We start from the raw sequence: 23323 nt of genomic DNA, 5'->3' as shown, positions 1-23323 counted from the left end.
CCCCCCCCTCCTCAAAAGGGGAAGAGTCTAAAGGGCGCACAGGCTTCAGTTTAGCCTTTTGCGGCAAGATCCCTTTTCTCCCAGTGGAAAACTCTTTAGCCTAAATAAGTTAAAGCACTTTCGGGGCGGTGTTGAGGGCGTCATAAATCGCCTAAAAATATATTTTTTGGCGGGGGCGGGAGGCGACAGCCAGACCGAGCCTTTGCTATTGCTTCAAATGAAGCCGGAACTTTTGTTTCCTCTGGCTTTTGTTGCAGGAGGGGGAAGAAAACAAGAGCGTCCCTCCTTCCGGGGCTGGCGCGCGCGAGGTCCTATTGGTCGGCTGCGCGACCAATCCGCGTTCTCTTCCTCTTTGCACAGGGTGGGCCACGCCCACTCCCTGCCTGGTTTGCTGTCGCGTGTCCTGGTCGCCCCGGGAAGCACCCGCAGCTTTTTTGTGTTTTTTGCACTTGGGAACGCGGGACTCGAAACGGGTTTCCCGAGAAATGCGGCTCCTTCGCGTCTGGGAGAAGATCTGGGCGAGGAGTGGCGGCCTCCGCAGGGAATACACGGTCTGCTGCCTTTCTGGGTGGTTGCGCTTTATCCATCACTTTGTTTCGGGGTGCAGAGCAATGCTGCTCCCCGTGCAATTTCTGTGCTTTAGATTCTCAAGTGTGTCTCGGTTCGCTGTTTAGTTTGCGGAGCTCCCACCGCCCCCACCTGCTTTTTTTAGGAGGTGACAGGCAGGCATTCAACTGGGAAAGCTGGACCTGTAGGCTGTCTGGATTTTTAAGGGTCGTTTTTAGCCTGTGCGTGCATGCAGATGCAGGGCTCCCCCACAAGGCATATTCTGGGAAACGGGGGTGGTGGTGGTGGCATGTAGCAGTTCCGCTCTTTATGCCAACTTGTGCCTGATCTTCCTCTTCCTATCGTGGGTCTCACCGCGTGCCCCTCTGCTCTCTCTTTCCCTCCTTAGACAGCAGCTGTACCCTCCCAAGTGGCAGAGCGCCTGGCCTTTTACGAGAGGCTGAAAGCTGTGGCAGACGAGCGCCAGGCTGAGCAAACCCTCCGGGAGAAACGGCCAATCCTGGTTTCCTTGCCAGGCGGCCGGAGCATCGAGTGCGAATCGTGGACTACCACCCCTTATCAGCTGGCCTTGCAGATCAGGTGACTCTTAAACAAGGAAGCAGGTCTTTGCAAAATGTTTCCTAAAAATAGATCCCCCAAATACATTTCCTCATGGAGTGGCATTTATTTATTCTGGGCAAATGTTTTTTTTTAATCATTCATTGATCAAAATAAATCTAAACTCCCCCTTGTCCCCCAGTCAGAGTCTGGCCAAGGCCGTGGTGACGGCACGGGTGAACGGAAGCCTTTACGACTTGGATCGTCCTCTGGAGGGGGATGCCACTGTGGAATTTGTGGGTTTTGATTCCAAGGCCGGACAAGAGGTGAGGAGCAAGGGAGGAGCAGATTTCTTTGGGGAAGAGAAAAAGGGGTGGGGGTTGCGGGCTCAGTCTTCAGCTAGCAGCACTTCAGTCTGCCAAGGGCTTCTTCCCCCCCCAGGGGGGAGAAAGTGGGGTCCTTTTCCAGCTGAGCTTCCAAGAAAGCAGTATGTCTCTGTGGACGGAGGTGGCCCAGTGTTGCCCCCATGTCCTTCCCTAGTTCTCTCTGGGCAAAGGGTAGCTCAGAAGGCCAATTCTGATCAGGTCCCCAACCCTCCCCCTCTCTCCCTGAATTTCTTCCCAGCTGTTCTGGCATTCCAGCGCCCACCTCCTGGGCGAGGCTGCCGAGCACTTCTATGGTGCCCTGCTGTGCCACGGGCCCAGCACCGAGCAGGGCTTCTTCTATGACCTGTATTTGGATGAGGAACGGTAGGTGGGAGCCCGGGCGGTTGGCGGGACTTTACTGGCGCCGAGAGGAGGTGGGGTCGCTTTGCTCACTGCCTTTGAGGAGATGCTTTTGCTCTGTGTTCTGCACTGAGCAGGGGTTGGTCTAGATGGCCTCAGGGACCCTTTCTGGCTGCAGGATTTTGTAAATAAAAGGCATGGAAATTGTGTAATCCTTACTCCTTTGCACATCTTGCCAGCCTTTTCTTTGCCCTTCTCTTCAGGGTGAAGTTGGCATGACAAAGTGGGCCAGGGTTTTCTGCCATGTCAGTGCCCCCCACTGAACTGACTCCTGTGCCCCACAGAAGGGGGGAGGGCAGCCCCTCTGGTGCCATTCGCATCATTGAGGGAGCCTGTCGTGCCTTTAATGCCCACTAGGTGTCCTCACAGGTTGTGCTGTGAGGTGGGTGTGGTTTCTCACTGCTTCTTGATTGGTTGGTGGAAGAGTCCAGCAGGTGGCAGCGTTGGCTGACTTGAATAGGGGACCACCGGGAGATCCCCAAGAAGCCACCCAAAGACTCTGGCAAAGAGGAGGAGGAACGGCTTCCATATTGCGGTCGAGAAAACTCTTCCCTTCGTGGCTCAATTCCCCCCCCCCCATCTTCCCATTCCAGGAAGGTGTCCAGTAAAGACCTCCCGGCCCTGGAAGGGCTCTGCAAAGCCACCATCGCGGCCCGGCTGCCTTTTGAGCGGCTGGAGGTTTCCCGGGAGGATCTGCTGGAGCTCTTCAAGGTAGGGTCCCATCAATCTGGGGCTCCTGATGGGAGTTGTAGTCCATCTCCCTCAGAGGCTAGAGGTGGGGGAACGAAAAACAGCCTCAGGCTTGGGCTGGCATCAGCAGAGGTCAGGTTTTGCATTCACTGTTGTGGGGGTTTTTTTGAACCAAGATGGAGGTTCTTAAACTGGGGGCAGCCACCGGGCGAGGCGATTCTGCCCATTTTGGGGGGCTTCAGAATTTGAGATTCCCGCCCTCCCACATTGAGGCTCTTCTCTGCTTTAACGGACGGATTTCAAATCCTTTGACGGTGCCACCGCCAACGGCTGCTGCTTCCCCACTGGGATTTCCCAGCCCAAATTTTAATCCCGTAAATTAACAGGTCTGGGTCGAGCAGAGGAACTGGTTGCTCAAGGTTTTCACGGCTGACACATTTTTTGAAACGGGAACAAAGCCGCTTGGCCGCTACAGGATGTGAGGAGGGCTTGAGCTCTGGAAGAGCAGCTTCCTCAAGCAGTTCTTAGTCACGGTGTCCTCAGTAGAGCCTCCGTGATCAAGAGCAGTATACCTCAAGTGCCAGTTGCTGCAGAGCTGGCTGGCTGGCTGTTTGGGGAAACAGGAAGTTGGGTGAAAGAGGGCGATAATCTGAACGAGCAGGATTGTTTACGGCCAAAACAGCTTTGCTGCCAAGGGTGACTTACCCACAGTCTGCAGATGAGCCAGCATTTTTCATGGGTTGAGTCAGAGAATTGCTTTGCAAGTTTTATTTAGTTGTTTTTTTACAAATCATCCCTGGTGCCTCCGTCCACAACCGCAATGCTGCTTACGATGACCGGCGGTAATAAAAATAGCTGCTGAATTATCACAGAGCGAAGGTAAACCTGCAATTAAGGCACAATGAAAAACAATGCAGCAGTTAATTGTAACCTACTTTGGCAGCCCAAATGGCCTAATTTTAGACCTTTGTGTCAATCGTAATGTCTTTCCCGCACAAGGGCGATGAAGAAGGATCGGACCTCACCTCTAGTGGCAGGGAGTTCCCAAGCCCCTGAAAACCTTTGGCAAGAGGTTGAAGCAGAGTGAGGTTGCTAACTGTGATTTATTTCAGTGTCTGTGGTTTTTCCAAAGTGGTCGTTTCCTTAAAACACAGCAGGGTCCGGTGCGTTTCTCAGGCTGTTCTGATCATTTTTAGACAATTTACAAGCCAGGTTTGCCCCAAAGGGGGTCGTCCTTCTTCAAAGTTGGGGAGGGTTTGCTATTTATCCCAGCCATGTTTACCCTGGACTTTGGCCTCAGGCCGCTAACCTATCTTGGTGAGGAGTGGGCCCGGGGCTGGGAAAAAGGAAAGGAAAAAGGGCCTGGGCTGGGATGGAAAGGGAGGAAACGGGGCGAGTCAGCCTTGCCGCCTCTGAGGGAGTGGAGAGGATTTCTGTTTATAAAATGAGCGAATGGGGAGGGGTCGTAAATGTTCCCCCCAGATGTGGATCGGCTTCTCTTCCTGCCTTTCAGCACAACCGGTTCAAATTGGATATCATCGGCCGGCGGGTGACATCTCCGACTGCCACGGTGTACAGGTGAGCCAGGCCTACCTGAAGCCGTGGCAGTGGGGAGGGGAGGGTGTGGCTGCCTCCCCAGTGGCCCCTCCCCAGATCTGCCACTCCAGAGGGTTTCCCTGGCCCTCTTCGGCCTCTGTTTGGCTTCCTCTCTGGATCGGCTCGCTTGCTGGGGTTCCCGACAGGCCTGTTGCTTTGCAGTTTTGCCCTTCTAGGGATATCATCAGAAAATTATGGATGGACCCTGGAGAGGCTGATGGGCATCGGTGTTCCCTCCACCTTGCAACCCTGCCCTGCATATCTAGAAACACTCTGGCGTATATTTAGCCAATTCTGCCAGGGTATCAGCGTGTTTCTTCATGTGCTCATGAGGGCTAGAAACCTGAGCAGTGCTTGGATGACTTATTTTTCAATGACAGCTGTTATTCTCGTGAATTTTGCAACAGAAGCTGTTGTGTGTATTGCAGCAAACCGTCGAGGAACTCAGCTGGCCTGCCTTCTGCGTGGCCTGATCCTGCTTCCTCTTTTCTCTGCCTAGGTGCGGGACGTTAGTCGACCTCTGCCAGGGGCCCCATCTCCGGCACAGCGGGGAGGTCCGAGCCCTGAAACTCCTCAAGGTTTGCACCCCCTCCGGGACGAAAGTATCCGAGTGGTTTGCCATCACGTGCCGGGCAGATGGTTGAAATGTTTCAGGCCCTTCCGAGTTGGAAAGGGAATTTAGTTTAAAAGTGTAGGAAAAAGTCACCTGGTTTTGTAAACAGTCCAGAGAGCTTCAGCTGTCAGGCCATTTAAAACGCTTAATAAATAAGAATACATTTAGTTTCCTAGTCCAGGAGTCTCCAAACTTGGCTAATTTAAGACTTGTGGACTTCAACTCCCAGAATTCGTCAACCAGTTACATGGCTGGCTGGGGGATTTGGGGAGTTGAAGTCCACAATTCTTAAAAGTGACCAATTTTGAGACCTTGGCACGAACCCTTCCAATATCGCTGAGACCGGTTTACTCAAGAGCAACTCCTGGGGGCTTGTAAAGAGGCAGGACTTTCCTCCTTGCTCTCTGCAATCTGGGTAGCCTCTTGTCTCGAGTGGCTTTCCCCATGCCGAAGCAGAACGATGGGAATTGTAGTCTCTCCAATTGAGACTGGGCCTTTCCCCATCCTCCCGGAGAATGCACTTGGGGGACTGTGCTGGGGGGGTAAATCTGGGGCTGGCAGCGCAGCTGATGAAGCCAAGAGGGCAGGCCGGCCTCAAAGCCCCCTCAAAGGTGCCCCCCGCCCTCGTCTTCCTTTGCAGAAGGCCGCCAGCTCCTGGCAAGCAGAGCCCTCCGGAGAGCCCCTGCAGCGCATCTATGGCATCTCCTTCCCGAGCGCCCAGCAGTTGGCCGCCTGGGAGCGCGCCCAGGAACAGGCTGCCCAGCGGGACCACCGGCGCATTGGAAAGGTGGGCGCCCGTGGCGCAGGCCTCACCCTCTTGCTCCCTCACCCCGAAGCCCCTGGCCGTGCCCAAGGTGGCCTCCACGGGGAATGACTCCCTGGGCCACGGAGAAACTCTGGCCGTGCCCCTCTTTGCAGTCTTCAGTGCCTCGTGGACCATCCGGGGTGGTTTTGCACAGGATCGCAATTCCCACGCAGCTGAAATCTTGGAAGAATAGCCCTTCCCCTTTCCTGAGCTCTCTAGCACATAAGGACCAGAAACTTGGGATGGCGTCTTCAAGCGAAAAGGGGGAGTTTCCATAACGTTCCTTGATTGCAGGAAGTGGCTTTCCCCAGTCCGGGTGCTCGTGGGACTGAATTTAGGGTGGACGTTGAGCGGGGGGTGGGAGTGTAATCTGGCTGGGCTCTGTTCCTGCCTGCTCTCTCAGTGGCGAAGTTTGGAAATTAAACTCTCCCGCAAGGAGCCCCCCAGGTCAGCCGCTTCGTCCTTCCGATTTCTGCGCAGGATCAGCAGCTTTTCTTCTTCCACCCGCTGAGTCCCGGGAGCTGCTTCTTCCTCCCCAAAGGGACCCACGTCTACACCACCCTCATGGACTTCATCAAGGTGTGCGTTGTGTGGGATGGGACAAGATACAACAGAACCGCCCTAGGTGGGATAATAAGATGACGCCCAGCCTGGTGGAGGGAGCAGGGGAGGGCTTGGCTGGTGCCTCCCCTCCTCTTCCCCGCTGGATTAAAGAGGGATCTGGCTCTTGTCGCTCTGCGTTTCTTCCCAGAGCGAGTACCGCCAGCGGGGCTTCTCCGAAGTAATCACCCCCAACATGTTCAACGTGAAGCTGTGGGAAGTCTCTGGTCACTGGCAGCACTACGGAGAGAACATGTTCTCCTTCCCCGTGGAAGACCAGATGTTTGCCCTCAAGCCCATGAACTGTCCTGGCCACTGGTGAGGTTCTTTCCGGGGGGAGGGGGGATGCGGGGGAGGTTTAAGATCCAGACACAAATCCAGACCCCTGGGAGGACTGGAGATCCCACCGGCTTCCGGAATCGGGGAACGATGAGGCGGTTCCTTCTGGGGGCTGAGATCGTCCCTCTTTTGACAGCCTCATGTTTGGCCACCGGCCCCGATCCTGGCGGGAGCTGCCCCTGCGGCTGGCTGACTTCGGGGTGCTCCACCGCAACGAATCCTCGGGGGCCCTGACGGGGCTGACGCGGGTCCGGCGCTTCCAGCAGGACGATGCCCACATCTTCTGCTCCATGGATCAGGTGGGGAGGCTGGCCAGGGGATGCCAGCGTGGCTGAACCGAGAGCTTTAGCCCGGCCTGCCGAGCAATGCGGGGCTGGCACGCCTGGTGCCCAAGTGGGAGGGAATTACCCAGGCAAACCCTTGAGAGTCCCCTCCCCCCTTCCCAATGCAGCTGGAGGGCGAGATCAGCGGCTGCCTGGATTTCCTGCAGGCCATTTACTCCGTCTTCGGATTCACCTTCCGCTTCTTCCTCTCCACCCGTCCCGAGCACTTTCTCGGGGACCCCCTCCTCTGGGACCAAGCCGAGCAGGTGAGGTTGGTGCCTGCAGCGTCACCCTCCCTTCCTAGCAGGGAGTCCCCCCTTTGAGGGGGAGGGGCCCAGGGGTCTTCCTCCAGTCCAGCTGCCGGGGCAGGGAGCCAGTGCGCCGAGGGCAGGCTTGAGGGGCCTCGGTCTCCGCTTCCCGTGAAAGTGCCCTCCCTGACGCTGGCACAGCCGCTCTGCAGGCGGGTCCGTCTCCTTTTAAGGTGGGTCCTTTGGCTCATCAAGGGAGCTTCTGGGCTGCCACGGACGGGCCTTTCATGCCTCCCCGCACTCGGCACCCAGCACCCGGGCCGGGTTCAGGAGAGCCTGCCTGCCTTGAGGAGGCTCCTAACTGCTCCCTCTTTCTCCCAGCTGCTGGAAAAGAGCCTCCAGGACTTTGGCTGGCCATGGGAGCTGAACCCCGGGGATGGCGCCTTCTACGGGCCCAAGGTCAGTCGGGGCCAGAAGGGCTTAGGGCCAGCGAGAATCAGGAGAGGGAGGCCTTCCTAGGGGTCATTTTGCCTAGGTGGGGATATTTTAACAGGTGACTCCCAGACGAGGGCTCCTCCTCCACCACCACCACCCCAGGAAAAAGGTGGGAAGGGGGAGAAAGGCAGCCAAAACAGCCCCTGCTTTTGGGATTGCGAATGGGAAATCGCCTTTGCCTTTTTCGCCACTGCCTCGCCCTGCTGCCCCTTTTGGACAGGCCCGGACAGGCTTCGGAGAAAGCCGCTTCAGGCATGAATCACCGGCCAGGCCGTCACCACCGAACTGTTTATGCTCTGGGCATGGCCCCCCTGGCCTGCTCTGCCCCCCCCCCAGGTTTACGGGGTGACTCTGAGTGATCTCGGTCTTGTAAATCCCTGAGTGGTGACTTTGCCGGCTAGAAGGGCAGCAAGGGGCCAAAGGGGGGGGCACCTTTGAACAGAGCAGTTAAAAGAAATGGCGCCTCCTAAGTAGGCATGAATTGCACACCTGGATTTCGACACCTGGATTCCGGAGCCCCAGAGCCTCCTGCGCCAGGTAATACGCAAAGTTCGGCCCTGATTCTCCACCCAGTTCAGCTTGTGTTGCTTCAGTAGCCGTGAGGGAAGAGGCTTCTTCAGGGCTGCCCTCCGATGCCCGGATGCCGCCTCCTGTCTCATCTGGCTTAGCGGCGGCAGCAAAGTTCAGGAGTCGGAGGGCCCAATCCTCGGGGGGGGGGGGAGAATGCGGGACAAACTTTTCCGTGGTTTTTCCCCCACCTTAGCTGCCGGTCTCCTCACAGTCCAACCGGTGGAGCTCCTGCGAGCAAAGTAAAGTCAGTGGTGCCTCTTCCTCTCCGCCTCCGCAGGTGGACATTCAGATCCAGGACGCTTTGGGGCGATACCACCAGTGTGCCACCATCCAGCTGGACTTCCAGATGCCGCTTCGCTTTGACCTCTCCTTCAAGGGGTGAGGGCCCCTCCCTCGCAAGGCCCAGGCTGGGAAAACTTGGGGACCCCTCCCGGCGCTGAGGCTCCCTCCCCTGCAGAGCAGCCCCTCCCTTCAGCCCCAAATCCAGTTTTTTTCTTATTCCCATATTTTTGGCTACCCCTCCAAAAACGAAGAACAAAAGTTGACTTACGCAGACTCCAAACTTCAGGGCTTGGGGCAAATTGCACGACGGGCATCCAGGCTCGGAAGAAATGTCCTGTTTCGTCAAATCGGTGGGGCCTTCTCCTTTTTTCAAAAAAGAAGGAAAGATGATCTCAACGCCAGCTCAGCCCTTTGCTCCAGCAGACAATCCGGCCGCGACCGCAGGAGCTGTGCGTGACGCTTGCGGGGCCTCGCCGATGCAGGAGAGGCCGGCGCTTCCGTCAGGGGGGGCCGCGGAGCCCGAGTTCCCCTTTTCCCTTCCCTCGGCCTCTGTGGCCCGTGACCGCCGAGGGGAATCCCAGGGAAGGAAAGGCAGAGGCCAAGGGGTGGCACCAGCTGGGCTCTGTGCCACGCCAGTCAGGCAAGCCAGGAGCCCCCCAGTGCGGCACCCCAAGGCCCAGAGTTGCTCTTCCGAAGGGCTGCAGTGGGTCATTTTAAAAACATTCAAATTTGGGCTGAATTGCAGGACGGACCTTTGAGCCAAACTCCGTCTCAGCCCCCCCCCAGGCCTTTCAGCACGAGGGGCGAGCTGAGAGGGCCAGATCTGGGTCCAATGCCAGCGGTCTGCATGCCCATCTCGGCTTCTGCTGCTCTTTGTGAATAGAAACAGGGCCTTCGCATTTTGCTCTCCCAACTTCCTAGTCCTTATGAAGGCAAAAGGTGCTTCAGAGCATGATTCCCTTGAAGCCTGCCTGGTGAGAGGCGCCCCCCCCCTTCTGATTAACCAGACGAGGTGCTGCAGAACAGTGGACCCCCTTTTTAGTCTCTATGCAGGCTGCGGAAGGGGGGCTGGCTGGGCCCCAAAAAAGTGGGGGGCAAGGGCTTCCGGGGGGGCGAGAGAGGCCCAGTCCTGCCCTCTCTCTTCCCTGCAGCAGAGACGGTGGGGCCCCCGAGAGGCCGGTCCTGATCCACCGGGCGGTGCTGGGCTCCGTGGAGAGGATGCTGGCCATCCTAGCCGAGAACTACGGGGGCAAGTGGTGAGTGATTCAGCCCCCCCCCCGCTCTCTCCCTCCTGCCTCCGTTTCCCTATGTCCACTGAGCTGGGGGGGGTGCTCTGAAGAGCCACAAAATGGGGTCTCTCCCAAGGGGGCAGGAATTAAACTTCCAGTTGGGAGGAGGAGAAGGGCCCAGCAGGTGGAGTGGGCTTTGGGGGCTGCTGGGGTGGGAATGGCTGGAGGGGGTGTCCAGGCCAAGCATTGTGTTCTGCTTTCCCCCCCCCAGGCCCTTCTGGCTGTCCCCCTCCCAAATCATGGTGATCCCGGTGGGCCCAGATGCAGAGGAGTATGCTGGCGAGGTGAGAGGGGAGCCCCCTCCCCAATGGCTCAGCCAGGGGAGGCAGGGAATTGGGGGGTGGGATGACCTTCAGACCTCAGGATTAACTTAGGCGAGGGCCCCCAGTTTGGCTGAGAAAGTACCCGCGTTTGGGGAGTTGGCATCACCATAGCCTCCTCCCCCCGACTCCTGGTGCAACAGCAGCCCGTGTGTGTGTGTGTGTGTGTGTGTGTGTGTGTGTGTGTGTGTGTGTGTGTCTGAACTGGCTTTGCTGGACTCTCCTTCGGGCAGGTCCACCGGCTCTTCCACCAGGTCGGATTCCAGGCAGACCTGGATGCCGATTCAGCAACAACCCTCAACCACAAAATCCGGCGAGCCCAGCTGGCGCAGTACAACTTCCAGTTTGGTACGTTGGCATCGCCGGGGGTGGGGGGCTCTGCTCCGGGAGGGGGAGAAGGGATGATGGTTAAACTGGGGCGCTTGGCGAAACTTGGCTGAGCTCAAAAGAACCAGGAGAAGCTGAGCCAGCAGAACTCTGGAGATGACTAAAAAAGGTAAAGGTTCCCCCGCACATGCGTGCTAGTCGTTTCCGACTCTAGGGGCCGGTGCTCATCTCCGTTTCAAAGCCGAAGAGCCAGCGCTTGTCCGAGGACATCTCCGTGGTCATGTGGCCGGCATGACTAGACGCCAAAGGCGCACGGAACGCTGTTACCTTCCCACCGGAGTGGTCCCTATTTTTCTACTTGCATTTTTACGACCCATATTGCTGGGCCAGAGGACCCCAGGTTCCCCTGAGCTCCCCCTTCAAATTGCTTCGGCTTGGCTGGGCAGGGGGATGTAAAGATTGAGTGATCTAGCGGAGAAAAGTACAGACGTGGACTCATCAAGTTTCTGGCCCTCGGGATTTTGTGAGCAGGCATGCAGGTGCCATAGTGACGCATGATGCAGGGGGCTCATACGCTGTTTGGGCACTTCTGGCCAGGCAGCTTCAGGCGCTGACGGCTCCTCCCCCCCACAGTGGTCGGCCAGAAGGAGATGACCCACCGCACTGTGAACGTCCGCAGCCGGGACAACCACCATCACGGCGAGAGGGATTTGCACGAGGTGCAGCACCGGCTGCGGGAGCTCCAGGAGACGCGGGTCAGAAACGCGGAGGAGCTCTTCTGAGCCAAAGGCGGCTCTCCTGCAGGGTCGGCGTGGCTGGTGTGCCCAGGAGGGGCCTCTGAGGCTTCCATGCAGTGTTTCAAGGGCCTAGTCCTCACCAAGGAGCGTCAAGGCTGAGAAGCAGCCGCCCGAGGGCTCAGGATCTCCCACCACCAATCCTCCCTCCTTCCTGGGCTGGGTCACCTGCACAAGGCCCACCTCCCCACCTGCCTGCCCGCTTCAACGCCCTTTCCCGGAGGCATGCGTGGGTGTCCTCGCGGGAAGAGGTAAAAGGCCTTTCCTGACCAGCAAAGGTCAACTTACAGGTTAGCTCTGGAGCCCCCCCCCCAAGTTCCCCCCTCCTGGGGATGCTTTGATGCACCTGCTGATAAGGGCTAAGGCCCAGATGTCCAAGGAGTGACGCAGGGGAAGCTGGGGGGGGTTGTCCTTCCCCCACCCGACTCGGAAGCTCCCCCCCCCTTTAAGAGCTGGAAACTCTTCCATAATGCTGGGAAGGGGCCTGGTGGTGCAACCTGAGCTTCCTTGTGGAAAATGCATGGCACACCTGTGTGAAACGGAACCTCCAGGCTCTGAGGCAGTCTACCTCCGTGTGCGGGGAAGGCTCTGCTTTCCGGAACAGGAGGTGCTGTGGCTTCTCCAGGCTCCCCAAAACAGTTTGGCCACCAGAGATGCCTCTGTCGGCCAGGGCTGAGCCGGTCCCGCTCGAAGCCAGGCGGGGCCCTTTTCCTTCGTCTCAGAGGTTCAAAGCAGCCGCCAGGCCTGAGCAGAGACCGGCAGCCCCTGCACTGGGGGGGCGGAGGGGGCGGTAGCAGCCCCTCCTCAGGGCTCCCTAACCCTCAGTGGGGCAAAGCACTGTTACTTGCCCTCCGGGAAAACCTCGCCAAAGCATCGTTCACATGTAGGAGAATGAAATAAAGCCTCTTCAAGCTCTGCCGGTTTAATTCTCTTCCTTCAGGGGGGGACCCGCTGTTAGTCATTTGGATGTGGAGTGCTGAAACCCAGCGCTCTGCCCATGCTCAGGAGGCTGCTTCAGTGGCTGCAGAATTTGGGGTCCCCTGCCTGCTGAATAGCCGATGGTGGGACTGCCCGTCCCCAGCTTGCCCGTGGTGTAGGCGGACGGCTCTTCGCCCACTGAGCCGGGCAGAGGCCGCTCGCCTGGCCGTTGGTTCCCGCTTGGGGACCTCGTGCGGGGAAGCCAGACCCCCCGTGACCCCTCCTTGGAAGAGGGGCTGCCCCAAATGTCCAAGGCCGAGCAGAGAGGCGGGGGCCCAGGGCCCTCACCTGCTGACGCCCGGCATGACTCCGTTCCATGTTCCCCCCCTCAGGGTCTTGGCAGGAAGAGAGGTGCCGCCTTTTCCCGTCTCTCTCTCGGTGGAGGGGAGGGGGCCTCCCAGGGTGGGGGGATGGCATTTCCATGACTGGCCCTTTGTTTCTCAAGGAACTGATGTGGCTGCGCAATATTTGTCTTTCATAACTTCTTCCCCCACCGCCTGGCTGTTTTCCAGGGAGACGGGCAACTCACGTGAATGAAAAGTGACTGGGAGCTCTGTTGCAACCCGGCCCTCCCCTCACTGGCGGGGGGCCTCGGGCGGGGCTCCCTTGTGCAAGCGGCCCCTGACACCCACGCACTCCCCTGCTCCCCTGCGAGTGGCTTCCTTCTAAAAACAATGAGGACCACGCTCTTGAAAATTCCACTTGTCTGAGAAAGCCTTCCTTCCAACTTTCTCTCTTTCTCCCCTTTCAAAGCAGGCTGGCCCTTCTTCCCCCCCGGGGGCTTTCTTGGCTGAATTTTAAGTGGCCAATTTTAAGGACTGGGGGGGCCAAGGACCTTTCCTTGTCAGGCCTGGCCTGCGCTGCACGTCCCAATTTCACTGGGGGACAATGACGGCTTTGTTCCTGCACTGCTGCTGCGTTACTCATCCTGGCACGGAGGTGCTGAGCTATCTTGAGCCTCTGTGGCTCCGTTACAACACCCGCTTCTTGGAACAGGAGGTGGGGCTGCTTTGGGCCCCGCATTCCTTGACACCGATGATGAGAGGCAGGTGGCCAGCCGAAGGGCTGAGATCTGCGCTGGCAGAGGTGTATGGCGGCCTGGGGACATTCCTGGTAGACTGTTCTCCGGCCCAGGGTCAGGTGAGGTCACTTGACCCAGAAGGATGCCAGGACAGCCATTCTGCCCCACAGCGTTGGGGTCCAGGAAGGTCCAGAGAAGGGGAAGGCCTGTTGGGGTCTCAGCGGGCAGGGGGCATCAAGGTGGCCCTGGCCCCACACAGCCCCCCCCCCTCTTGAGCCACTTAGGACACCTCTTGGCTTTCCGGGCTGGCCTTGAACGGGCCAAGCCGGGTCTGCTGGGAAAAGGTGACCCCAACTGCCCTCTCCGCTCAACAGCTGTTGCCACTTGAGTTGTGGTTGGCCAACAGGGAAGGCCTCTGCCTCTCCTCCGTGGAGGAATCCAGAGAGTGTCAAGCAAGGCTTTGGGGAGGCCCTTCCAGTGGATTGTCTGTCTCTGGGAATAAAGAGGAAACCTCTGGTGGAGGGAACACTTTGGAAACGCTGCTTTTTAAGGGCATCCTGCAAAAAAAAAAACAACCCACCTGGGGGAGGGAGGAGATTCAGTGTCACAGCAAATTGGGGAGGGTCTTCCCTTGGAGAGTGGGCTTCGCTGTCAGGGTGCTCCCGGCCGAGGCCTTTGCTGGGGCAGCCAGCAGGCAGTCTGGGGATGTTGGCAGCCAACTCTGCGGCTTCAGCTCAGGCGTGACCCTGGACCAAACAAAGCAAAGCAGGGTGTGATGTGCAAAGCAGGTTGTGGCTCGTGTGGTTTAACGCTCAGCCCCCCAAGCTGCCCTCCAGCCACAGCTCAGCTCACCCGGAAAGGCTGCCTGGCCACCCCTTCTTGCTCCGGAGCTCTCGCCCAGGACCCTCCCCACAACTCCCGGGGGGGCTCCTGACTGGAAAGGTCCGAAAGAGAGGGAGAATTTTGACTTACAACGGCTGGAGTGAGAATTCAGTGGACAAGGCAGGAAAACGAAATGAAACGAAACCAAACAGGAGAGGTTGTTTTAAAAACAGGGGCATTAACTTAAGGCTTCTCCCCCCCTCCAAAAAAAAGGTATTTGTGACAGAACACCAGCAAAGTAAAGTGAAGAAAGCGGAGTGGGGGAAAAAAACAAGTTACCAAAGAAGGAAGCCTGCCAGAAAAAGTGCTTTTTAATATTTTACAGGTCTCCGATTCACATTTGCATCTGAAACCCCCAGGGTGGCCCCCTCTCCGTCTGTCTTTTTGTGAGGTGCTTCCTTGAGACTCGCTGACTGCTGAATTCAGAGATAGCCTGGCTCCAGATCCACAAAAAAGGTAGATGGGAGTTGTAGTCCGAAGGAACGCTCTGTTGGGCCAGAGAAAACCACCAGCCTCCCGGGGATTATGGCAAATTCTGCAGGGTCCGGCTCCTGCGCCTGTGTGGAGGAAGGCTTTAAAAGCTTTAGTTGCTGAGCATGTGTAGAATCCCTTTTTCCACCCCGCTGACCTACATGCAAGGGATACTGAGGCTTTACCAAAAAGATTGCTTCCCTAATGCGCTGTGGCTTTGGCTGGGGGCTAAACAAAACACAAAGAAGTGAACAATTCTTTTCCTGAAATGCCGATTTTAATTTCCCTTTTGTAATCAGCAGCAGCAGAAGAAGGAAAAGGGGGCTGCTGATTGCTTCAGGCCACTTTTCCACCAAGAGTTATTTTTTTCAACTTTTGACTAGTTTTTGGAGGTCGCAGAGACGGGTGTCTGTCTCCTGCTCTGGGGTCTTCAGCAGAAGGGGTCCTGTTCACCTCCAAACTGCGCCTCCGTCTTCTATAAAACCAAATATGTGTGGCCAGTGAGAAATCCATGCTCATCCACGCGGTTTTAAGACTAATTAAATACAGTGGGACACACTGAAGTGGATGGGCAGAATAACCTCTTTGCTTCCTTACTTGTGGTTCACCGTGACTTCCAGGTACTTCTTCAACCCTTCCCAAATTATCACCCTCTTAAATTCAGAGAGAAAGTCAAGATACTTTCCCACAGCTACAGTTGATGTTTGTTTCCTTTTAACCCCGTCAGCTAATCACAAAAATATGTGACTACAAGTTGCAAAAAATACGTCACCGTGTTTGGCTGTCAGTCTTCACCCTAATCCATGTTGAAACCACTTTGGCCTGAAAAGTTGGCTGTGAAGTTTCGGGGGCTGGTTGAGCTGGCCAGAGGGCCCCTCCCTGTCTCTAACGGGGATGTAGAAGCCTTCAGCACTTGGGGTCCCGGGGGGGGGACAGTTTCCCCAGAGGTGGCTTTGGATCTGCTGAGTCCGGCCCTTCTGACTTTGTGGTCACACGTCTCCCGTGGCCCACGCATGTCGCACATGCTCTCCAGCAAAGGACCACCGGTTGGTGGGGGTCAGGGTTTGGGGGGAGGACGAAACCCACCCGGTTGAGCAAGTGGCTGCGGTTTCAGCTGACAGCATTTCAAAACAAAAACATCTGGAGAGGCCCATGACTACTTTTTTCCCTAGAATTTTTCAGCCTGGCACGCCAATTCTAAAAATGTTGCCAAGGAAACAGTAAGAGTTTGTTCCAGGGCATCCCCAGGAGTAAAACACTGACTGAAGCCCCAGAATGATGACTGGGGGGCTGGCACTCAAAAGGAATAATTTTGTCACTCAGCATCTACAGTGTAAGAGATTTCTACTGACCAGGCAGCCCATTAGATTCTGCACCCAATTTCCTGCATCCTTAGCCCGCGGGGGGGGGGGGGGGAGAGTGACCGCTGATTTCCAGAGTTTAAGGGGCATCTGTAGCCCAGCAAACTGTGGGCTACTGGTAATCTGGTTGAAAACAGGCCTCAGTTGGTAATCTAATAGATCCCGAGAGGCCACCGCAGTGGGAGGGAGAAACAGATCTCTTCCACACCTGACAATTTCGGGGTGGCCCCTTAGAGGGAGCCCCAGCCGGAGACGCGACGCCCTCCGGCTCCGGGCCAGGGGCAGCTCTTCCGGCCAAAGACCCTCTCCCCACCCGCCACCTTGTCCAGAAGCCCGGCGTCTTCTCTGGCTGGCAACCTGGCGCCGGATCGCGGAAATCTGCCTCGGGATCGCGCTTTCCAACGGCCAGGATGGACTTCCAGAGCCCTCGCGCGGCGTGAGCGGAGCCACGGGGCTTGGGGCGGAGGGGGGCACGGAGGGGAAGGGGCTTCCAGGCGCTCCCAAGAGCTCCCCCCGAAGCAAGGGGGCGAGATAAAGGGCGGGGGGCTCTCGATCCATCAGCTGGAGCCCGTCCTTGCTCGTGAACCATCCCGGGTGAGGCAATCGCCCGCTGCGATGTGGCAACCCAGGCCGGGTGGGGTCTTCTGCCGCCGCCCCTTCTCTTTTCCTGCCCTGTAAGCGGATCCGGGGGTGCCAGGAGGAGAGGAGCAGGGGCGCGGCCCCTCGACGACGCTGCTCCGGCCCGACCCGGCCCGTCCGGCGGGAGGCGGGGAGGCTGCCGGGGCGGTCCTGCGCTCGGCGGAGGCGGTGACTCCGCCGAGGCCCGGGTACAAAAGGGCCGGAGTGCGCGGCGACGGCAGAGACTCAGCCCCGAGCGAGCAAGGATGCCCGGAGCGATGCGCACGATGACCCGACTCTGGCTCTGCCTCTGCTGCCTGGCCGCCTGGCCCGCCGGGGGACGCTCGGCCGGCGAGGCGCCGCCGCCCGGTAGGTCCCGCTGCGGGGAGCGGCCAGAGGGGTGGCCGGGAGGGGGTCGGGGCCCGGAGGAGCCCCGGGGCTTACCTCGGCTCGCGCTTCCTCGCAGCTCCCCTTGCGCCCCCTCCCCTCCCTGGTCCCCCAACCGAAGGGCGCCCGCTCTCTGCCTGCGGGGGCCGAGGAGGGTGCGGGCGAAAGGCGTCCCTGGCCGGTTCCGGGGCGCAGCGCCGCCTCCCCGCCCCGGTTCTCTCGGCCCATTTGGGGGAAAGAAAGCAGCTGGTGCTGCTCTGGGCGGCTGTCGGGCCTTCGGGCCGCTGCTGCTGCTGCCCTGGGGGGGGAGAGATTCCTCCCAAACCGCAGCCTCCCCCCTCCGTGCGCTTTGCTTATTTGGAAAAATGGGCCGCTCCTGCCCTCTCTCTCCTCCCTTTCCCCCACTTGTTTGCTCTTGCCTGGCGCCCGGAGGCGAAAAGAGAGGGACAAACCTTTTTGTGCTGGTTGTGGAAGCCAAACTGTTGGGCAAGAGGGCTTAGGAGTCCCTTGTTCGTCTCTCCAGCCCCGAAAGGGGCGGGCAGCTGCAGCGACGCTCTCCTGGGGCTCAAGGGACAGAGGGACCCCCGAGTTGCTGAGGGCCACCCAGCTGTCCTCCAGAGGGAGCAGTGGGGGGGAGGCTCACTGGCTGGGGCACATTTCAAAAGAGGTCTGGCCTTGGGCTAAGGCTCGGGAGGATGGAGGAGAGCGAGCCCCCCCCCCCCGCAGCCAGTTGAGGAGACCCCACAGAGGGAGGGAATGAGGGCATCGGCCCCTTCCTCCTGGGGCTGATTGCCTCCAGCTCGGGATGGAGAAAGGAAGCAGAAGATGCAAGTCCAGGCGAAGGGGAGCCCGGAAAACGCCTCCCCCTCCCTCGGGCTGCTGGACAACCCCCCAAAACAGGCCCAGCTCTGCCAAGAAAGAGGCCGGGCTGGGAGGCGGGTGAGCTCTTGCGATTGTGAGGATTTGGGCTGAGAGTCTGTGTCATTCCTTGGAAACCTCCTCATGAGTAATCCTTCAAACCAAGTTTCCTAGCAGAGCCACTTTACTTCCGCCTGAATATCTTTGCATTGGGGGGGGGAAATTGGGGGCTGAATTGACAGAGGGGAGACGGTGGGTGCACGTCAGGACCAGGAGCCTGTAATGCTTTCCTGCCTCCCTGACCTGCTCTCCACTCACCCCATCGTCCATAACTCGGCACTGGGGGTGGGGCTTCGGTTGGTCCAGGCTGAAAGCCCACAAATCTTTGAAAAGTGTATGGAATCAGCTACAACCAAACCATGGTTTAGTGCAGGTCATATATTTGCTTGGACCACAGTGTGGTTGATCTCCTTCTTGTTCAGCACGTTGTTCAGCCAGTCGTGAGTTAACTGGGAAACCAAAGTTAAACAAACCATGGCTTATCACGAGGTGTGTTTCTGGGCCCAATGCATGGCTGACCTCCTCTTCTTCTTCCTCCTCTCCCAGCCGATGGAAGCGACCAACCCCCACCAGCGCAGTTCCCGGTTGAGTTGTCCCAACACGATGTTATTCCGGATGTCATTTCTCGGGAGTTCCTGATCCAGAAGATCCAGGAAAAGCTGGGAGAGGATGGTGAGGCTGAGAAGGGGGGAGGCGCTTTGGGGGGTGGGTGACCGACGGGCCCAAACCCAGAGGGAGGCGCCTCGCACTCGGACAGAGACGGACCCATTTTGGGGACCCATGTTGAGCCCAACATCCTCCGGGCACCCTCATTCTGGAGGGGAGGGGAACTTGGTGCCCCCCAGGAGGGGCTGAAAGACCTGTGGGGAAAAGCAAATGGCGGCCCTCGATATCCCCCCACCCTGCAAAGGAAACAAGAGCAGAAAAAGCAAAGAGGGAGAATTCGATCCAGGAGGAGCTTTCTGGCGTGCAGCCAGCAAGTGGCTTCTTCGGAGTTCTGTTGGTTGTCGGAACTCAGCCGGTTCCGGCTTAGATGGTGGGATCTGTACTCCGGGTCAGGCGGGAATAAGAAAGGGGTTTGGGGCACCCCCTTCATAACCACTTCCCCCCTTCCTCCTCCTTTAGGGGAAGAGTTCCCTATACTGGTCCACGGGGAGCCCCAATCGATCCCCCTGCAGCCCAGAGGGAGGAGACCCCCCTGCAGTCGGGTGGGCTGCACCCGTACGCTCCCCCTCTACAAGCTGGAAGACTTCCCGCTGGGCCGCCCCTCTTTCGACAACCTGGAGGCCCTCTGCTCCGTGGGGCGAAGGAAGCCCAGCTACGGGCCCTGGAACCTGCCCCAGACCAGCTTCAGCCACCTCTCGCGCCAAGGGGAGGCCCTGAACCAGCTGGAGGTCCAGTTCACCCGCTGCTGTCGGCTGGCCCAGGAACAGAAGCTCTCCTGCGCCTCCAACGAGGTGAGTCTCCCTCCACGCCGCTGTGCATTTGTGCGTTTGTGTCCTTTCCACCAGGCCAACTTCAGCATCTCCTGGATCCTCCTCACCAGGGGTTAAGCCACCTGGAACTTGGCTCTTGACCTTAAAAAAAGTGGCTGGCTATGCAGGAGGCTGACCGCTTCCCCACCAAACAATTTTAAGAAAAGGCCGGTTGGATTTACTACACCTGCTCCCTCCCCCCTCTTGGAGGAAGGTCCGGAAGTCTCACCCGGGAGACAACTGCAGGCCGCTGCAGATGTTGGTGAGCTTGAGTGTTGCAACTCGGCTAGGCTGGGTCTGCAGTGCCAAGTTTACACACACCTGTATCTGGAGGACGTCTAATTATAAAACCACAAAGTGTTTACCTGGGCTGTGAAACCAGCTGGGATTTGGTCGCCCGGGAACCTTTTAGCCAGGGCAACTATCTCTCCCTTTGGAACGGTGGGCTTCATCTCCCAGAATTCCCGAGCCAGCTGGTTCAGGAATTCTGGGAGTTGAAGTCCACAGTTTATAAGGGAGACGTAGTTGTCCACTCCTGTTTTTCTCTTCCCAGAAGCCGCCTTTTAATGCAGATCCTCCCTGGTCCTTCGCACAGGGGGAGAGGGCGAGTTTCTTCTCCCCTCCCCTCACGGCTCATCTCTTTTCCTTGTTTCTCCAGTGGGAAAAATCCCTGACCCGGTTTTGCAAGCAGGAGTTCTCGGTCAAGACACGCCCATTCTACTGCTGCCGTGTGGGTGCCCGCGAGGCCCGGCTCGCCTGCTTCGCCAGCCAAGCCCCCTTCCCCACCTACCAGGGCGAGGGGGCATCGCTGGACCTGGCCAACCTCACCACCCCCGTCCTGGACTCCATTTGCAGCCAAGCGTCCAGCCAGCCCAAGCAGTGAGTAGCCACAGCCCACATCCTCAAGTTCAAGAGATTTGCCGACTGGGTTGGGGAAGCCAGGAAGAGGTTTTCTCTCCCCCCTTGGGGGTCTGAGCGCTGAGGAGGCCCTTCTCTGAAGCTCTTTCTCCTCAGGTGGGCTGGACTCTTCTGGCAGGGAGCGATGGGGGTGGTAGTCCATGCCATCTGGAAGGCAACCCGGGGAGTAAGGGTGCTGGGCTCTGGTGCCATTTATGCCAACCGGTTAGGATACAAATAGAAGTTTGTCCAGCTGGCAGATTTTCAGGAGCCCCCAAAAGAGCCCTTCAAACAGGAGACTAATTTATGGAGTGTGTTTGACCTGTTTGTATAAATTACTCATGACAGCAATTAAAGGATTAAATGCAAAAAGTCAGATTTCTTGGCCTGCTGCGCCCTCTCGTGGCTGCAATATGAAATGCACCTATACCCCAAAATTGGGGACTTGAGAGATTTGGGTGTGTGGGGGGGGGGGTTTAAAGACTTCCCCCGCCTCCCCTGGATTCCCTTCCCTCCTTGCTTTCCAAAACCCTGAGTGGGGGATTCCTCTTCTTGTGTTGCTCTCCAGGAGGGCCAACCCGGCTTTAGTCCAGAACATCACGGACTCCTGTTGCAAGCTGATTGAGAGTGAACGGACCCTTTGTGCCGAAGAAGTGGTGAGTGACCCATCTGGGGGGGGGCAGATCTTCTCTCCTCGGAGGGGTGGGCTCCGAAGAGCTTGTTTTCGACCCCAGGCGGGTTGACCCGAGCCCTCCAGTGTGATCAGAGGCGATGAAGCGAAGCAACCGCTTACAAAGGACTGCACGTGAAAGGGCCCCCAGCCCCAATCCCTGCCTCTCTTCTCCCCCAGAAATCGCAGTTCATCACCGCTTTATGCGGCTCCCAGAGGCGCTCCTGGAAGGACCCCCAGAATTGCTGCGCCCAGACGGAGGAGGCTGCCCGCAAGGACTGCTTCGACCACAGCTACCTGGGGCACGTCTCACTTCTCCTTCGCCAGGAGGAGGAGGACCTGCTTCCCACCCCGTCAGCCTCCTGAACCCACCTGGGGCCTGATCCTGCCCTGCTCAAAGCCCCCCCCATCCCTGCCTCTCCTTCCCTCTGGCTGGTTCCCTTCCCAAATCTGGAATGGAACCGAAACCTTCTCGCTCTACTGACTTTATAATGAAAGAGGGGCCCCCTGGGGACCCTCCCTCCGATGCACTTTATCTCCTGGATAGAAGCCGCAGGCCGGTGGCAGCCGGCCAAACCTGGGGGGTGGTTGGGAATTCTGCAGCCCCTCTTGGGCTTTGCTGCTGGAGACCAGTTGGTGCGTTTGTAGGAATCTAGGAGGACAGAAAGGGGGTCCTGCCTGTGCCCCACAGACCTCCCCTGTCTTGGCCAGCCAGCCAGGGGGACGTTGCTGCCTCCCAGCTGGGCTGCTCCAGATCCTGGTCACCTCTCTGCTACATAGTGGATCCCTGCAGAACGATCAGCCGTGGCTTGTCTGCTCTATCTAAAGGGATTGACTGGGTCTTTAGGATCCAGACTGGGGCAGCTTTGTTGTTGTTTTTTAAAGAGAGGGACAGGAACAGAAGCCCCAAAAATTGGAGCTTCCAAACTGCAGCCCCCTCCCCACCGTGCCCGCTGGTCTCCCAGTCGAAGAAGGGCGTAGCAGTCACCCAGATGGCCCTTGCCAGCCCCAAAGGCGGGTGGTGTGGCCGGCTGGCGTCTTGCATTTCTGCCTGGTGATCAATCCTAAACTCTTTGCTTGTAACAAATGCCTTGCTCCTATTATGAGGAAGTGATGACGTGGTCTCGTGCCAGAGGCAAAGGGTTCAATAAATAAACCACTTTTTGGAAAAACAACACAACTTTGTCTGTCCTTCAATTCCCAATCACTCCAAAGAAGGAGAACCAGAAATAGGGTAAGGGGGAGACCGGGGGGGGGCCCTCATCCTTGGCTGATGGGTGTCCAGACACAGGTCAGGGAGCAGATGGCATGTGGGGACAGATCCATATTTGTGGGGAGGGGGAATTCCAGGGCATTCCTGTGAGCAGGAAGAGAGGAAAGTCTCCTTCCCTTGAGGATACCACAAGATCCAGTGCTGCGGAGCTCACACTCGGCTTGCTGTTCTCCGGGGCAGGGGAGTCTGGATCAGGAATGGTGGGACAGTGAGAGGGGTGCAGGCAGGGGAGAAGCTGGCAGCCCCCCTCCTTAAAGCAAACAGTCCTGCGGTTGGGCCTTGGCAGGCAACGCCCCAAACAGGCAGCGGAATCGGGGGTGGGGGCTTGTAACCCTCGGCTGGTCTGGCTGCAAGGCTCACTGGGGCAAGGAAAGGGGCTTTGGGGTCCAAGGGCCAGGGAAAGGGGGGCCCTTGTGAGGTGTGTGTGTGTGTGTGATCTTGCTGGAAAGAGGAAGCATTCTGAACAGAGCCCATTTTTTAAAAAGATGCTTTTCGGCGAGACTGCTCTCCCCACGGTGCTTTGACTACCATGAAGAGCAAAAATGGGCCATGGAGGCTCCTTCACCTGTTCTGGTGCCCCTTGAGTAGCTCCACCCCACTCTTACCTGGATTTGAGGGTCTTGTAGCCACCAGTCTTCTCCGCAATGTATTTAGCAGCAGCGTCTTCTCTGGCATTCCCTCCATGGGCTCCTGGCCGTGTCTGTGGCCAATTAGGGGTCAACTTGGCACCTGCCCCCTACCCTTCTCCCTTTGGGGCAAGGAGGCGGGCTGGAGGTGGAGTGGGGGGGAGTTGAGTATTTGGTGGGGGGGCACTGTCTTTTGGCTTCACGCTTCCTGGCTCTGGGCGCTACAAATTTCTGCCTATAGACTAGAGAGTGTAATGGAGGTCCCCTCCGTTGAATTTGTGCTGGGAAGGCATTGCCCCAAACATGGGCACGCACAGCCTCCCTTGGGGACCCCCCCCATGAAATCTGGCTCTTGAACACGTGTGCTCAGTGAGGAGTCCAAAGGCTGAGGTCTTGGCTGCTTGGCCTCCCTCTCCAGGAGACGCGGCTTGGAAGCAGCTCAAATGGGGCTCTAATTTTTATGTGTTTTTCCAGGAAGGATCCTCTGAATTGGGAGGGAGGCTGGGAGAGCCCCCCCCCCCCAGCAGCTCTGGCTGGCCAGCACCTCCCTTGGGGGTCCTGAGCTA

General features: G+C 58.0%; 2 protein-coding genes and 1 long non-coding RNA gene across 8 annotated transcripts in view; 2 read left to right on the top strand and 1 right to left on the bottom strand.

Moving 5' to 3' along the window:
* RPRD2 (regulation of nuclear pre-mRNA domain containing 2) overlaps positions 1–12095 on the top strand; it is a 32574-nt gene extending 20479 nt beyond the window's left edge. For 4 of the 6 annotated variants that reach the window (XR_014028106.1, XR_014028107.1, XR_014028108.1 and 1 more), the window contains one exon: positions 956–1078. Coding sequence is in view for 2 of the 6 variants with exons in the window: in XM_081340577.1 (XP_081196703.1) it covers positions 956–1146; positions 1307–1430; positions 1729–1853; positions 2483–2600; positions 4093–4157; positions 4675–4753; positions 5429–5575; positions 6074–6172; positions 6345–6511; positions 6669–6831; positions 6984–7121; positions 7485–7562; positions 8446–8546; positions 9602–9706; positions 9951–10023; positions 10293–10407; positions 11020–11168 (2037 nt within the window). In the remaining 4 variants the exon portion in view is untranslated. Of the gene's footprint in view, positions 1–955; positions 1147–1306; positions 1431–1728; positions 1854–2482; positions 2601–4092; positions 4158–4674; positions 4754–5428; positions 5576–6073; positions 6173–6344; positions 6512–6668; positions 6832–6983; positions 7122–7484; positions 7563–8445; positions 8547–9601; positions 9707–9950; positions 10024–10292; positions 10408–11019 lie in introns of those variants that run through there. The other 2 variants (XM_081340577.1, XM_081340578.1) reach the window with 2 other exon arrangements.
* LOC308675441 lies at positions 2092–8815 on the bottom strand. The gene is made up of 3 exons (XR_014028121.1): positions 8719–8815; positions 3285–3464; positions 2092–2658 (listed from the first exon to the last, which is right to left on the bottom strand). It is a non-coding gene; the product is annotated as an uncharacterized lncRNA (long non-coding RNA).
* A 4616-nt stretch (positions 12096–16711) lies between the features above and the next one.
* On the top strand, positions 16712–22038 carry ECM1 (extracellular matrix protein 1). The gene is made up of 6 exons (XM_081340720.1): positions 16712–16880; positions 18363–18488; positions 18942–19273; positions 19950–20170; positions 20757–20844; positions 21039–22038. The coding sequence occupies exons 1-6, from the start codon at positions 16778–16780 to the stop codon at positions 21222–21224; spliced, it is 1056 nt and encodes a 351-aa protein (XP_081196846.1). The 5' UTR covers positions 16712–16777; the 3' UTR covers positions 21225–22038.
* The last annotated feature ends 1285 nt before the right edge of the window (positions 22039–23323 follow it).

This window comes from Vipera berus (genome assembly GCF_964194415.1).
Source record: "Vipera berus genome assembly, chromosome: 16".
Lineage (NCBI taxonomy): Eukaryota > Metazoa > Chordata > Lepidosauria > Squamata > Viperidae > Vipera > Vipera berus.
This window is presented reverse-complemented; position numbering and strand designations above follow the sequence as displayed.

Excerpts from the sequence above, each read along its gene's own strand:
- ECM1 (XM_081340720.1), top strand. The coding sequence starts at position 16,778 with ATGCCCGGAGCGATGCGCACGATGACCCGACTCTGGCTCTGCCTCTGC. Across the intron at positions 16,881-18,362 it reads CGGCGAGGCGCCGCCGCCCG|CCGATGGAAGCGACCAACCC; the intron begins GTAGGTCCCGCT and ends CTCCTCTCCCAG. Across the intron at positions 20,171-20,756 it reads GCGTCCAGCCAGCCCAAGCA|GAGGGCCAACCCGGCTTTAG; the intron begins GTGAGTAGCCAC and ends GTTGCTCTCCAG.